General features: G+C 32.5%; 1 protein-coding gene across 1 annotated transcript; it reads left to right on the top strand.

The window, feature by feature from the left end:
* The first annotated feature begins 1,178 nt into the window (after positions 1–1,178).
* Positions 1,179–4,334, top strand: LOC100855258 (pentatricopeptide repeat-containing protein At3g49170, chloroplastic). The gene has a single exon (XM_003635589.3). It carries the CDS (start codon positions 1,240–1,242, stop codon positions 3,814–3,816), a length of 2,577 nt encoding a protein of 858 aa, XP_003635637.2. The 5' UTR covers positions 1,179–1,239; the 3' UTR covers positions 3,817–4,334.
* Positions 4,335–17,178: the final 12,844 nt, after the last annotated feature.

The raw sequence follows: 17,178 nt of genomic DNA, 5'->3' as shown, positions 1-17,178 counted from the left end.
GAATGTAACTTAAAAATGTTACAAAATTTAATTTTAAAGATTATTATGATTCATCTTTCAATCGACTTTGTAAGCATTATGCTTCGTAATCTCCTTTTATCCAAAAACAAATCCTAGTTGACGACATTTGCTACTCACAATGTTATATATTTCTAAATTTGAAAATTGACACCTCTTAAAGGTCTTTCTCATTAATTCTTTTGAAAACAATTAAAATTAAGTCCTTTAGCAATAGTATAATCAATCAATTTCAGAAACATTGATTCTTAATACATAAAATCTAAATAATTTTATTTCAAGATTAAAACAAATAACTAGAACACTTCTTTATTTATTAAGACAAGGCAAAAAGAAATGTAGTTTATCATGGGAAAGCAAGTGAGCAATAAACAAGAAAATGAAAATTCATTAGAAGGCAATCACATTATAATATAATATTAAGGTTTTTTTTTGTCTAAAATTTTAAATATGAATAATTACAATTTATGAAATTTAATTTTGTTAAAAATTGGATAATTATGAGACAAAAATAATAACCTTATGTGACAAAATTATAGTTTCAATTTTGAAGTTTTTGGATTTATTTTAGATTAATTTCTTATTCAAATTAAATAATTTTTACATTTGATTCTTAAGTAACAATTCATAAAAATAAAAATTTTAAATTTTCTTAAGAAACATGAAAAAAATTTATTTCTTGATGACATATTTGCTAATTTATCATAAATTCATTTCTCATTCAAATAGTATAAAATATAGGTAATTTAATTCATTATTAAAATAAAAGTTGTCCATAACTTTCAAAAAATAAATTTAATTTTATTATTATTTCTCAAAAACTATTTTTTAACAAAAAATAATAATAATAATTACGAAACATCTTTTTGAATTTGAAAAACTAATTTTAAAAATATTCTCAAATACACTCTTAATTTCTTATAAATTACCATAAATTTGAAATTTTATATTTTATATTTGATAAAAAAAAATTTAAAAAAAAAACCCTTTTAACTTTTTTTATACCACAGCAAATAAATATGTTACCTCGAGGTTTAATATAGTAATTAATAGAAGATAATCGAAATAAAATTTTCCACCCCTGCCCAAAAATTAATCCAACAGTTACTCAAAAATCCTTTTTGTATGAAACTTCACGTACAAAACCAAACACTCCCTCCTTTATGAGCTTGAAGCGTTGAACAACTTCATTTCTCTCAAACTAGCCGTTAGGGGAAGATCATGATAACTCTCTCTCTTCCCTCTCCCGCCCAACCCCTCCTCCCACCTTCCTCCAAAACCCTAAACCCTTCCCGCCAAAACATTATCCCCTCCTCCCTCTCTCTCAAAAACCCCAACTTCGAGCCCCTCAAGAACCGTCTGATCCGCCAACTCGACGTGGGCCGCCTCCACCATGCATTCTCCACCCTTGATCTCATGACCCAGCAAAACGCCCCACCAGATCTCACCACCTACTCCATCCTCCTCAAGTCCTGCATCCGATTCCGCAACTTCCAACTCGGGAAACTCGTCCACCGGAAGCTAATGCAGTCTGGACTCGAGCTCGACTCGGTTGTGTTGAACACTCTGATCAGCTTGTACTCAAAATGTGGCGACACCGAAACCGCTAGGTTGATTTTTGAGGGAATGGGAAATAAGAGAGACTTGGTTTCATGGAGTGCGATGGTCTCATGTTTTGCGAATAACAGTATGGAGTTGCAAGCAATTTGGACATTTCTTGATATGCTTGAATTGGGGTTTTACCCGAATGAGTATTGCTTTGCGGCCGTGATTCGGGCTTGTTCAAACGCCAATCACGCCTGGGTTGGGGAGATAATTTATGGGTTTGTGGTGAAAACCGGGTACCTTGAGGCTGATGTCTGTGTTGGGTGCGAATTGATTGATATGTTTGTGAAGGGTAGTGGTGATTTGGGCTCAGCTTATAAGGTGTTTGACAAAATGCCTGAGAGAAATTTGGTTACTTGGACTTTAATGATAACTAGATTTGCGCAATTAGGTTGTGCAAGAGATGCAATTGATTTGTTTTTAGATATGGAATTGAGTGGTTATGTACCGGACCGTTTTACATATAGTAGTGTCCTTTCTGCTTGTACAGAATTAGGATTGTTAGCACTAGGAAAGCAATTGCATTCACGAGTAATACGTTTAGGATTGGCATTGGATGTTTGTGTTGGTTGTAGCTTGGTGGACATGTATGCAAAGTGTGCAGCAGATGGGTCAGTGGATGATTCGAGGAAGGTATTTGAGCAGATGCCTGAGCATAATGTTATGTCTTGGACTGCAATTATCACAGCGTATGCGCAAAGTGGAGAGTGTGATAAGGAAGCTATTGAACTTTTCTGCAAGATGATATCCGGTCATATACGGCCTAATCATTTCTCATTTTCAAGTGTTCTCAAGGCATGTGGAAACCTTTCTGATCCATATACAGGTGAGCAGGTGTACAGCTATGCAGTGAAACTGGGCATAGCATCAGTGAATTGTGTGGGGAATTCTCTTATTAGCATGTATGCTAGGAGTGGAAGAATGGAAGATGCCCGAAAAGCTTTTGATATTCTCTTTGAGAAGAATTTGGTTTCTTACAATGCAATTGTTGATGGGTATGCCAAGAACTTGAAGTCTGAAGAAGCTTTTCTACTCTTTAATGAGATCGCAGATACTGGTATTGGTATCAGTGCTTTTACATTTGCTAGCTTGTTGAGTGGGGCTGCAAGTATAGGTGCAATGGGCAAAGGTGAGCAGATTCATGGTCGGTTATTGAAGGGAGGCTACAAGTCAAACCAATGCATTTGTAATGCTTTGATCTCTATGTATTCTAGGTGTGGTAACATTGAAGCTGCTTTTCAAGTTTTTAATGAGATGGAAGATCGGAATGTGATATCTTGGACTTCAATGATCACAGGTTTTGCAAAACATGGATTTGCAACCAGAGCTTTGGAAATGTTCCATAAAATGCTTGAGACAGGGACAAAGCCGAATGAGATCACCTATGTTGCCGTATTATCAGCTTGTAGCCATGTTGGTATGATCTCTGAGGGACAGAAACACTTCAATTCAATGTACAAAGAACATGGAATTGTCCCAAGAATGGAGCATTATGCATGTATGGTTGATTTACTAGGCCGGTCTGGACTTCTTGTAGAAGCCATGGAGTTCATTAACTCAATGCCCCTCATGGCTGATGCTCTGGTTTGGCGAACACTGCTTGGAGCCTGCCGTGTTCATGGTAATACAGAGCTTGGAAGACATGCTGCAGAGATGATTCTTGAGCAGGAACCAGATGACCCAGCAGCATATATCTTACTGTCAAACTTGCATGCTTCAGCAGGTCAGTGGAAAGACGTAGTGAAGATCAGAAAAAGTATGAAAGAGCGTAATTTGATCAAAGAAGCTGGCTGTAGTTGGATTGAGGTAGAAAATAGGGTGCACAGGTTCCATGTAGGGGAGACTTCCCACCCTCAAGCCTGGCAGATTTATCAAGAACTGGACCAACTGGCTTCCAAAATAAAGGAGATGGGTTACATCCCTGACACAGACTTTGTTCTTCACGACATAGAAGAAGAACAAAAGGAGCAATTCTTGTTCCAACACAGTGAGAAAATAGCAGTGGCATTTGGGCTTATAAGCACAAGCCAGTCGAAACCCATCAGGATATTTAAGAATCTTCGCGTCTGTGGTGATTGCCATACTGCAATAAAGTACATTTCAATGGCAACAGGGAGAGAAATAGTAGTAAGGGACTCTAATCGGTTTCATCATATAAAGAATGGGGTGTGCTCTTGTAACGATTACTGGTGATAACCTACATGGAAATGATAATCTACATGGAACCGAGTACAGACGATGAAATCTACCGAACACAAGTTCTATGTTCAAGGCAGGGCCATTGCCTAAACGCCAGTCTCACGAACTTGTTGGCACTGGGAATGATTGAGTTGAACATTGACGAATCTGAAGAGGTTGCTTGGGGTACGGTAGATTCAATATGAAGGAATCTTCTTTCACAAACTCAGAAGCAATGCATGGATTGATTTCTTTCAAGCTTAAAGCTCAAAAGGGTTCTCTCAGATTCTATGAAAATTCTCTTCAAAAAGGAGCCTCTCTGGTTGGATTTAGGCAAACTTGCTTTCAGCCCAGAGCCTAAGACATTTTTTATTGTTTTGATATCATATAAACAGAATAAAAGTGCTTATATATGAATGTAAGTGATCTGTATAGTTGATATCTGCTGCATCCTTGTAAAAGTAGGATGTTTGCCTTCATCTGCAAAACCCTATTATGTATAATAAATTGAACCATTGTGGTTGATTTGGGAACATTTGTGATTGATTTGTTTTGGAATTACGTTGAAATCTATTTGAGAATCAAAATATTCTTAATCTGTTTTCTATATTTTTAAATATGTTTTAAAATAATTTTTATATATAATATTTTATTTTTAATCATTTTTCATATTTATATAATTATTTTTTAAAATAGTATTTCAAAACAACTTAAAATAACTAAATATTTTTAATAATAGAAAACTGTTTTCTATTTCTTGGTTGTCTATTACTTTCTTTCTTTTTTTTTATTGAAGTTTTTAAAAATAGCTATTAAAATAGAATCTAATTTTTTTTTCTTTTTTTTGTTTTAGAAAATAAAAAGTATTTTAAAAAATAGTTGTCAAATACGATCTATTGTTTCACCAACCAAAAAATATAAAACATATTTATGTTCTTAAAAATTAGAGAATATGATTTTTTTTTATAATATCTTTTAATTATTTTCACTTTTTTTTAAAAAACTATTTTAAAAAATAATTATACAAATACAAATAATGATTAAAAATAAAGTATTATATATAAAACTTCTTTTTAAAAACATATAAAATAAATTAAATACATTTTCGGTTTCAGACATAACTTTTTTTTTTGTTACAAAATATCAAAATATTTTTCAAAACTATTTTTTAAAACACTTCCCAAATAAAAGCCTTATTATTTTGTAACTCTTTCCTATGAATAAAGCACTCATAATTTTTAGAACACAAAAAATTAAGAAAGGATTTTGATTATTTTTTTCAAAATAGCATATATATTTTCATACAATATTTCTTAAAAACAGTTTTTAAATCTTCAAAATTATAACTAATGGAAGGGAACATACAGGAAATTGTGGGTGACTACATATATAATTTACTTTTGGTTTATCCACAAAAACATTTACTAAAATTTAATTACCCTAAGCCTATACAAAACCTTGAAATTTAAGGTCAATGAGACGTAATCTTCCTTCAATCTTCTCCCTTATTCCAAGTGAAAAAGTAAGGAAAATTCGTGGAAGACTCCATGTTGTTCTGCTCTTACTTGTGGAGAATCCTTTTAGCCGTGGACTAAACGTTTTTGTTACCTTAACTACTTAGTCACCATTTCCATAATTTCAAGGAAGGTGAATGACAAAATTCTTATTTGTATTCTCTTACCATTTTTATAATTTTTTTTATTATCTGACCTTACAACGTAAATCATAATTTTTCATATGTAGAAATTACGAAGAAAAATAGTAAAATTATTCTATAATTTCTCATAGGTAAAAACCTTATAAAAGGAAATGAAATATTTTATAATTTCTAAACATTTTATGAAAAGAAACTATGAAGAAATGATTAATTTTATTTTATGTTTTATCTTATTAAAAGATATCCAGAAAGGCTATGTTTGGTTCATATAAAATTTAAGGAAAATGTAAGGGAAAGAAAATAGAAAAAAAAAGTAGATGAAAAGAAAAAATGAAGGAAAATAAAAAATAGATTTGAACTTGATAAATTATTTTTATAAACTTCAGAAAAATTGGATTGATTACCTTCGAAAAAACCTTGAACTACATCTAGTCTTATAAAAAGTAATGGAGAAATAATTAATCCAAAAATATCATATCTTAATGCAATTGACACGTTAATGTATTTTGGAAATTATATACAATTAGATACAACTCTCTTTATCAATTTATTAATAAGATAGACATTCTCAAAAACATTGAAATCGGGTTATTACTACAACATTTTCATGAAACACCAAACATGAATTTATAATTAAAAACCATTCACTTGGTTGGAAAAAGCATCAAGATATTGCTTTAGGTATTGCCAAAGGAATTGAATATCTTCACCAAGGTTGTGATCAAAGAATCCTCCATTTTGATATCAAACCTCATAATATTTTACTTGATCACAATTTTAATCCAAAAATAGCTGATTTTGGCCTAGCCAAATTATGTTCCAAGGAACAAAGTGCAGTTTCTATGACTACAGCTAGGGGAGCCATGGGCTATATCGCTCCAGAGATGTTATCCAGGAATTTAGGGAATGTGTCTTACAAGTTAGATATTTTTAGTTATGGAATGTTATTACTTGAAATGGTAGGAGGAAGGAAGAATATTGATGTTACTGTGGATAATACTAGCCAAGTTTACTTCTCAGAATGGATTTATAATCATCTAGATCAAGGTGAAGAGCTACAAATTCGAATTGATGAAGAAAGAGATACTCAAATAGTAAAAAAATTGACAATTATTGGACTTTGGTGTATTCTAAAAGATACCTTCAACAAGAGTTAACAGTTATCTCATAAATTGAATGAAAGATGTTATCATGTCTTTTTCAATTTTTAGAAGTGTGTAATTTAAATATGATGTAGTAATCCTCCATCAATGTAGGCTCACAATTTTATTATTATCATGTACCAGTATTTTTACTACAATATTCATTTTGAGGCTCAACTTACAATATGTTTAAAAAGGTCTCTCCCACATAATTGATTTCTTCTTCATAATGTTTTCTGTGGTATAAGCAAAAATATATGATTAGTCTCAACCTAGTTCAGTTCAGCTCCCCAAAGCTTTGTGGATCACCTTTGACTAGCAAAAGGGCAGCTTATTTTACCAAATTTCAGCAAGAAGTCTAGCAGTCTATCTTTGGGGGGGAAAAAATCTGTTTTTAATAAGATTTTCCGTTATAGATTCAATAGCATTTCATCATTTATTGGATAATTTTCAAAATTTCAAATCTAGTGTATATAAAGTGGCTGAGAAACAGTGGAAAAACTCTGGAGATGAGCAGTGTTGCTTTTAGCTGAATAGAAAAAGCCAAATATTTTCTATTCAGCCAAAAAACAAACACCACCTTATTAAGTTGATAAAACAACGTATGAAAGAAACTCTTAAGTCTGACCATTACATTTATTCAATTACATCTAATAAAACCAACTGAAAATCCTTAACTAGTTAATTTGTTCTATGAACTCTCGATAACTTGACAAGTATTATTTAATTAAGATATTCAATCTATAGTTTATATTCTTGAAAAGAATAAGATTCTTATTTTATTTAATTTCTATTTGTTTAGGTAAAAATATTGCACAAAATATCTCATATTGGTATTTTCTTGTAAAAAAAATAAATTATCTTGAAAAATAAAGAAAAAATTACCAAGTTGAGATCAATATATAAAGTTTATTTTTCATATGTAAAAATATAAAACTTCCAATTTCAATTGAAGCTATGTTAATCTTGCTTTTAATCTATATCCCTAGTCTCTTCTGGTCTCCTAGAGTATAATTTATATATTTTATTTTAAATTTATTGTGATCTTTATCTATCCACATGAAGAAGTTTTGGTAAATGAAAATATAATATAAAAAATGTCATAATATTTTTTCTAAGGAATAGAGAAATAATAAACAACACCATATTACTATGAAGATATGAAGATGTTGCCTTGACTTTTGGATAATTTAATAGATTTTGCTCCTCTTGTATTGACAGATGGGATATTCTAGATGCAAGGTACAAATCGTTAGTATGGCTTCTAAATCTCCGTAAGTAGATTTACAAAATATATCATTGAGCTCTTTTAGCCTAGGATAATACACCCCCAAGTATCTCTCAATAATTCATTCTTAGTATAAAATTTTTAAAAGTACATAAAAATTCAGAATTTTCAAATGGTATGTTGCAAGGATCATACTCCTTCAATAATTCATATGTAGTCCAATGTTAATTTCTATTGACTGAATTTTAAAATAAGAACCCATTGAGTTAATTTCCTTAGCACTAAATGGAAGATTTTCTTTGCCTTTGGAGGACTTCATTCCTCTCTCCTTAGAAATGTGCAATGAGCTTGATGTGATAAAGGGAAGGTGTGGACTTCTCAACTGTGGATTTTTGTGGAAAAGTGTATTATGTACAAGAGGAAAAGGCCTAGTCAAATTTTTTTCTACATTGCTTGGTAGATTCCAATGTTCATTGATCTTTCAAACATCCTGAAATGTCCATTAATTATGGCATGACCTGTCTAGATACATATATTGTCTCACAATGCTTCATTTTTCAAAATTGGTTACCTTTGTAGTAAGTCAAACAAGACAAAAAAAAACTTGACATGTCCGTCCTCTCATACATGATCTATTTTTCCTCCACAATGCTTCATTTTTCAACATTGACCACCTTTATAGTCAATCAAGTAAAACATAAAAGAAAATAAAAAAGAAAAGAAATCGGTTTGTTCCTTTCCTCTTATATAAAACTTTTCCACAAAAATCCACCATTAAGTTCACACCTTGATTCCTCTTTCACATCTAGCTTATAGCACATTTCTAAAGATAAAAGAATCAAGTTCTCCAAATGCAAGGGCAAACCTCCATTTAATGTTAACATTGACACAAAGGGTCCTTACTTGAAAATTCATATTGATTAAGTCACTATAAATTATAAGCAAAAAAAAAGCTTCTAGCACATGAACGATTTATCACACACAAGGGATAAAAAATATAAAAAGAAAACAAATGATTATATGAAAATATTACCTTATACCACTTAATTTCATACATATATATATGAACAATCATAAAAAATCTAATTCTAATAGAAACTCAACTTCTAATAGAACTAGGATTACAAATCCTAAACAACAAAAACAACTCAAATATTAATAAAATAAATCTTGATTTCATTAGGACTCTTATGTTGCTTTCACTTTGATTGATTTTGTAAAGACATCTGCAATTTAATTTTGAAAAGAACAAACCTCAAACATAATTTGTCTTTCATCAATTCATGAATTAGTACATGATGTAATGTCAATGTGTTTACTTCTTTCATAAAAAACTGGATTTTTTGGTCAATGTTATTAATGTTGATTTATCATCCCACGAAATCTTTATAGATACTTCTTGAGTATACTTTAAATCAAAAAGCATTGAATGCAACTATACTACTTAATTAGCACCATTAGTAGCTACAATATATTTCGTTTTTGCTATTGACAAAATATTAATCATCTATTGTTTCCTTGATGATCAAGAGAAAACTTCTAAACTAAGATTAAATACATAACCTTTAATGTATCATAAGATCTATTTTCCTAATTGTAAGTGCGACTAACATTGAGAATCCCTAGATCTACTTATAAGCCCAACTTCATATTTAATATCTAGTTTTATATTAGTCAAACAATGTAAACTGCCAACCATTCTTTGAAAATTTGTAGGATCTATAAAGTCATCTAAGTTATTCACTTGCATAGACTTTTTGAAAATCACTTGCATACATTCTTTGAAAATTTGTAGGATCAATAAACTCCCTAAGTTATATTTCACTTCCTTTTTACTTAATTTTTAATGACTAGATGTGACTTTTAAAATAAGGAACCACTGAGTTAATTTTCTTGACAACAATTGATTATTTTGCAATTACAAAAATGCAATGAAGTAGTTAGATGTGATAGAGCATGACACCATGAATTTCTCAACTATGAATTATGCAGAAAAGTTGACAAGGTACGTATTTTTGGAAGAGCACAACTTAATTGTTCTGGTTCTATCTTGCCTGACTGACTACAAAGGTCACAAAGTTGAAAAGTCAGCATTATAGAAAATTAAAATTTTATAAATAATCATTTAGAAAGTTTATCCACTTTTATGGGGCCTTTCTTTAAGGTAAAGCTACATGCTTTAGAGGCAAAGGATGCAAGCAAATTATCTGAGGAAGTGGAGAAATCCTGTATGGAAGAACTAGATAATGTAAGTGGAGAAATCCCGTTCTATTAGTTGACTGCAAAGACGCCAACATTGTGGGGCGGTTGATGTGTCCAGTCAATGTTTTTTAGCACTTTCTCCCAGTGGGTAAGAGGTGATACTATACCTAAACCATTTTTTGGACCCAAACCGAACATTTATAACGAAAAGCAGAACTGATTGTTCTTAATCTATAGTCTAATAAAAGAGCGAGACGGAGAGGAAAGAGACCATCTCCAGCTATGTTGAGGAGGCTCTTATTTGCCGGTTTTGCAGCCATTTTTCTACTTCTGTTACTCCCAACAACTTGCAAAGCCAAGCTGAATCATCATCTCTGTCACTCTTCTTGTGGGAATATTCCGGATATAAGCTACCCTTTCCGACTGAAAGATGACCGACCCAGGTGTGGAGACAGGAAGTATGAACTGGCTTGTGAGAATAATCGCACAATCTTACACTTGTGGGAAAATTTTTTGGCTATCATTTCTTTGATTAAATGATTTGTAACTTGAAAACCAAAAAGGAACAAAGAAAAAAAAAATGCAAAAAAGAGAATGATCTACCAAAAGAAAAAAAGATGAACCCCAAATAGTTAGCATAGATACATTGAAGCCTCTTCCACCAAATCAATTAGGTGAAATATGGGTTCGAGGACCAAACATGATGCAGGGCAAAGTTTGATCAAAAGTTTGTGTTAGTTCCTCTTCGCAACGATTTCTAACAACAAGTGACCTTATTTGAATCTCCCAATTAATTAGGATCCATTCAAATTGAACCATCTTAATTCATTTAGAAAGGAAACATGGTGGTTAAGACATCAATTTTGGTTAAAATCAAATTATTAATGTTTTAATTTTGCCTTGTATTGACTTGTGAAGCCAAACAATGTATTCCAAATCAGACTGCTTAATCTCACAAGTGGCTTGCCTTTTGCTGTGGGACCTCCTAAGCTAACCCTCATCTTGCTAACATCTGATTTGCCAAATTAGGCGGATTAGACCTGTCAGACATGTTATAACATATAACTGAACACCTAAGATTCAAAGTTTGATTCTTTCAATTGGTCTTTCAATTAGACCTCTATGACATATGTGAAATATAAAATTGCTTTTGAATTTTGTATCTCTTTATACCATTGAGTTTCAAATATTCTACATTAAGGAAAAGAGGTGCTCAATAAAAGAGAATGAAAGAATGGTAAGATTATCATTCTCAGATATTTATAAGCCAATCTTGGCTATTATACCTTGATTTGTAGCTAACTCTCTCAGGATGTGAATTGCCTGAGATATGGTGGCCTCAAATGAAAAAAGAAAGGAAAGGGAAAAACCAACCAGAAAGAAAAGGAATTTGATAATTAGTAAATTGTCGGGAAGAAAAAGCAAATGCCTTCAACCTAGTAGATCAAATTAGTAAAATGTCTCTCCTGTAAGCATCAAAATTTCCACTCAAAGAAAAAATATCAAGCTTATGTCAATCAGCTGAATTAAAAATGAAAAAATGAGCCTAAAAAATCAATTCCTAATTTTGAGAAGTTAGAAAATCACAAAATTGCATTTGCCCCATACATGAGATAACAGGATTTGTATAGAAGTAAAAGAATGGTTGGTGAAAAACAAATGTTGAAGTCCATTTAAGATTACCACTTGAATCCTAAGAAATGAAAATTGAGGGAGGTAAATTAGGAAGCCTTTTCCCTCCTTCAAAATTGCATAAACCCCAAAACCTATCAAAATTTTCTCCTGAATAGCAATTATACATGAGATAAATATAGTTAAATGACATGAATTTCAACATCTGAATTTTTAGATTTTTGACAAAATGCTTCTAGTCCATACCCATTAATTTCGATAAACTTAATATTCATTTTCCCCCTTCTTCTTAGTGTTTACATGAAGAACAAAAATAGTCTAAGGGGGTTACTTTGATGGATTCAAAATAAAAAATAAATAAATAGATAAATAAAATGAAAAAAAAAAAAAGGAAACAAGATCAAGATGAGTCAAAAGTGTAGCATCCTAATTAGGGTGCAAAATGAAGAGCTTTGCTCTATCCGAAGCTTCCATAGTCTTTGATTTTATTAGGTACAGACAAGGCACTATAATAATAGTAGACTGCATTGAATTTCTTCATGTCACTAAAATTTTCAACTTCATCTTATGCACGGAAGACAAAAAAAAACACAAAAGAGAAGGAACACGAGCAATCATTGCTTCCAAGCTAAGCTTTGATGCACATGAAAATGGAAAGAAGAATAAGAGTGCAGAGATGAGGTATGTGAAAGTATGGTGAGGGATTGATGCTCATAATAATTAGTAAATATATACCAGGGAATCCAAACACAAACCCTAACCTTAACCCTAACCAGAAAAAGAGAGGTGGGAGGAAATAGAAGTGATGAAAAGAAACCTAATTTGAAATCAAAGAAAGAAAGAAAGGAATAACAGAGTGTGAAGCCGTGGAAGGAATCGAAAGAATACCTGGAAGATGTGGGCGATGAAGTGGCTAAAGAAATTGGTCGTTGAGCGAGTTGGTCATTGATCTAAGCCCCCTCAGTGATGAGGATGTCAGTGACGACAACAATCTAGTCGGAGAAACATACAGTGATGAGGATGGGAGAAGAGTTCGATGGTCTGTAATGGTGGCTAAGAAGAGTGAATGATAAAAGACATGGCTCTCAATGGGTTCAGCAGTCTAAAGTGAGCAGGAGAGATAGTGCTTATATCGTGGCTCTATGGTCGCGGACAAGTCCATGTGGTTGTGCCTATTGGGCCATATATTGCTATTAGAGCTTTTATAGCAGCAACCCAGCCCATGTGGTTGTGCCTATTGGCCCTTATATTCCTATAAGAGCTTTTATAGCAACAACCCATTCCTTCCCCAGCTATATGAGCTTTTATAGTAGCGATCCATTCCTCCTTCAGCCATAATGATGCGGGAATTTATAATGTTTTTTTTTTTTGCTCAATTTACCATTTGACAACATGTAACTTTTTCTGACAAAGTTCCATTGATATGCTCTACTACCCTATTTTGCTTTTTATAAAACAAGAAAATGAAAGATTTGTTTGAAAGCTATTTTTTTAAATTGAGTATTTCTCCAATCACTTAATGTTGTAGAGTTAAGTTGTCTTTTTAATTATTTTTAAGTTTAAAATAAGAAATTAACATTCATAGCCATTGGTATTGTATTTAATTCTTTTTTCTTGAGTTAATATAAATATCATTTAAATATAAAAAAATTAATTATCAAAATTTATCTAAATTTTAACAAAATTACTACAAATACTTTTTATTTTTGTACATAGATTTCAACAACCAATATTTATCTAATTTCAGATATTTTAATCCTTACTTAATATATGGAACTACCTAGAAAAGAATGAACAAGTGGTCTACGTGATTATCCCCAACATTAAATTTCTATTTTATCTATAAATTCAATTAATATTCCAATATCAACAATGGTCAAGTCTTCATCAATCTCACGTACAAGATTTCTAATTGCACAAATAGACATAGTAATAATAGCAATTCATATAAACAAAAAGCTCTAGCCCAAATAGTTTGTGTTGACCATAAAGTTGCCTCCTCGACCAAATTGGGCTATGATGATGCTAAGCCTCAAACGTGCTAGGCTAGCCCAAATCCAAGCTAGCTAGCCCTGCCCTGCCAGCTAGCCCATGGGTCTGCTGGGCCTTTAAGGACCAAATACTGCATATTAATTCTAGAGACCCTGTCTTTAAAAACTGAAAATCTAGTCTGCAAATGGAGCCCTTTTAGGAAAGGCAGACCCTAAAAGTAAGAAAACAAGAAACAATTGGACAATTGTTATTGTTTCTTTTTTTGTGGGGAGGATGGGGTTGGGAATTTCCGTCCCCTTCTTTTGCTCATTTCTATTGTTGGAATGCTTATGCTTCAGTTACAAGTCATAGTTTATTTTCTATGATGACCACTTAGTATATATGAGGAATTTTTAAGAAAAACATTATTTCATGTGCTCAATTTCTTCTGAGGTTTTTGGATAAAAACTGAAGTTAGAAACTCCTAAAACTAAAGCTATATTTAGTTCTTAGAAAATTTGAGAGAATACGATGAAAAGAAAATAGAGAAAGAAATTAAATAATAAATTTAAAATTAATAAATTATATTTATATGTTATTTTAAACTCATTTTACACATTTTTTTTCCCTTTCCTACACGAAGATAAAGACATGATATTCAAGATTTAACCTTTGAATATCATTTTTGATAAATTTAGCTTAATTCTCTGCTATCCTTTTCCTGCAAACTATCGGCATTACATCCATCATCAAACGTAGTGCTTCATTTTTCAATTTGGTGGCCTTTATGGTCAGTTAAGCAAGACAAAAGCAAAAAAAATTTCCTTCTCCCTTTCTAGAAATACACTACCTACTTTTCCATAAAGATGAAGCTGAGTTGAGAAGGTCATGACCTTTTCCCTCGTCTAGCCTATTCCACATTGCTCATTGTAAAAGAATTAATGTCCTTCAAATGCAAGGAAAAACCTTCAAAAGAATTGACTTACTGGATATGGAGATAAAGAATTTGCAGTAGGGTAAAGAAGAAGAAGAAGAAGAAGAAGAAGAAGAAAGAATGATAATTTATAGTTTTCATTACTACCTTAATAATTTTCAACTAGAAATTTTTTAAAAGAACTAAGAAAACGTTCCAAAGTTTTTTTCATTATTATATAAATAATTTTTCATATATTATTAAAGAATAAGGGATAAACCCTCATTTTACTTTAATAGCTTAAAAAGCTAAAATTTATCAAATAATTTTTTTAAAAATCCTACAATTCTAAATTTGTTTTAATTTAGTCTTAATTCTTTAGAATTTATATTTTAATTTTGTGTCACTTTTTTCATTGAAGAAGTGTATGTTTTGTTTGGTATATCTCCAAGTAATTATTATTTTTGTTTAAATTATTGTTATATTTATGGAAAACATAAATAAGGACACGAAAGTTGTAAGAACAAAATGGAAGAAAAATAGATAAATAAACTTATAATAAAATAAGTTTAAGTAAAGATTTAATAGATGATAAAGAAGAATTAATTTATCAAATAAAATTAGAAATTATGAAATAATGGAATAAAAAAATTTAATAACAAAAATAGTTATAATGATTGCTATGATTATAATATAATCAATTACTATAAACAAAAAAAATTAGAAAAACACAAAATAAGGAAAATAATTATCTTATTGGGCTGCCATGATCAAATTAGGTCTGTATCAGGCCTAACCCAGCCTGACTAGCACATGATCCAAGCTCTGCCTATGGACCTACCATTGGGCTTGGCCCAGTGAAACAGAGTAGATTGTTCCATTGATATGATGTTTTGGCCTAAATGCAGTTAATCTTAAACACATGGAGGAACCCTCAAACCTCTCGGCCAAGACAAGCTTGTTTGCATCAAGGTCCTCAGCCACTGGGCTTTTTGTTGTTTAGGTTAAACAGTATATACCTGTAGACCCCCATTTGGGGGGCTCATTTTCATGCAGCTTGTTTTGCCGGGTGGAGGGCTCCTTGAGAGCCACGTGTTGCCTCGGGATTGGTCTTCAGGGAATCACAATAGTGGTTTTAGGATGCAATAAGAATGTGACACCTGTCAAGGAGAATGAGAGGGAGCGTGTTTTCCGTTATAGGCAGCAGGCTGTTGTCTGGGGAAAGGGGGTTTTTTGGGGGGTAGCCGGCAAGAGATATGGGCTAGAGAGGATTTTCTCTTGGGGGAAGCAAGCTGCTAGAGAGAAAAAAACAGAGGGAATGATAGGAGACGTTTTGAGTGAGGGAGTAGGGATATCTTTCAGTAAGTTACAGAGAGATTTTGAGAGCTTAGCTTGAAAAAGAGCCAGAGAGTGAAGCTTGATGAGGTTGTGGGCAAGAGAAGTGTGGGAAATCAATTGGATTTTCTTTGTGAAAGGAGCCTAGTAGCTACCAGAGCGAGAAAGAGACTTTCAGGTATGGCCATTTATGGTTTTCCCATATATTCTCATCCTTCATATTTCTCCTGCTCAGTCTCTGTGATTTTAATCTTGTTTGTTGAGTTGCTGTGGTTTGGTGATTTTTTATTCAATATTTGAAGAGTTTGTTGCATCTTATGCTCTATTCTGGCAAACGCTTCCTATCTTAGCCCACTGATTGTTAGATTCATGGATGAAATAGTGAAATGGGTTTAGCATATTTGTTAAATGTTCCATGCTCTGTTCCCCTTTCTATTCCCTTGCTCCTCTGTTTTCCCCTGAAAGAGACCGTCAGGCTTTAAGACTGGGAATCTGGAGAGGTTGATTGATGGAGAATGATGGTGATATGAAGAGGAAGATTGGCAACTATAGAATCTGAATCTGACAACGTCCGTATGAGGTATCAACAGCTTTTGGGATTCAAGAGGTCCTTACTTGGGATTGGGATAAGCATGGGTGAGAATGAAATAGACTCATAACAGAAGGACTCTGTACAGTAAATGACGGACTCTTTGCCTGGACCTTCATGTAAAAGAAATAGGAAGAATGCTCTTCTCGATGTCCTATATGGTGAGAAATGTAAAACTGTCTTTGATTCTGTTGGCAAACGTGTTCAGACTTGGCAAAAGCTTCATCGGGTTTTGATGAACTATGTGCACCAGAAACACTACGATAAATGCAGTAGCCTCATCAGGGTATTTTATTAGAGTTGTTTGAAAACAGTATTCATCAAGGTCTAAAAATGAGTTCGCGTTCAAGCCAGGGCAGTACTTCATGCTTTCCCTGAAGGTTATATGGAACTGTCCTCCTGATCCATTTGATGCCTAACCGGATCTGCTCTTTCAGCTTGTGGCCATGCTGAACCCACCTATGTTGTAAGAAAAAGGAGTCTCTGTCTATAGTGTACTTCAGGAACCTAGAGACTTAGTCATCATCTTTCCTAGATCTCATCATGGTTGTTTCAATTTTGGTTTAAATTGTGTCGAAGCTGTCAATCTTGCTCCTACTGACTGGTTTCCACATGTCGGATTTTGGAGCTTTTATGCAACTATGCCTCACCAACAAAGAAATTTCAGCCTTCAAGGCCTGCGATCAACACAGAGAAACTTACATGCAA

This window comes from Vitis vinifera, chromosome 16 (genome assembly GCF_030704535.1).
Source record: "Vitis vinifera cultivar Pinot Noir 40024 chromosome 16, ASM3070453v1".
Classification (NCBI taxonomy): Eukaryota; Viridiplantae; Streptophyta; class Magnoliopsida; order Vitales; family Vitaceae; genus Vitis; species Vitis vinifera.
Note: the sequence above shows the minus strand (reverse complement) of the source record. Positions and strands in the feature narration are given on the sequence as shown.

Coding starts and splice junctions, on each gene's coding strand:
- LOC100855258 (XM_003635589.3), top strand. CDS start 1,240: ATGATAACTCTCTCTCTTCCCTCTCCCGCCCAACCCCTCCTCCCACCT.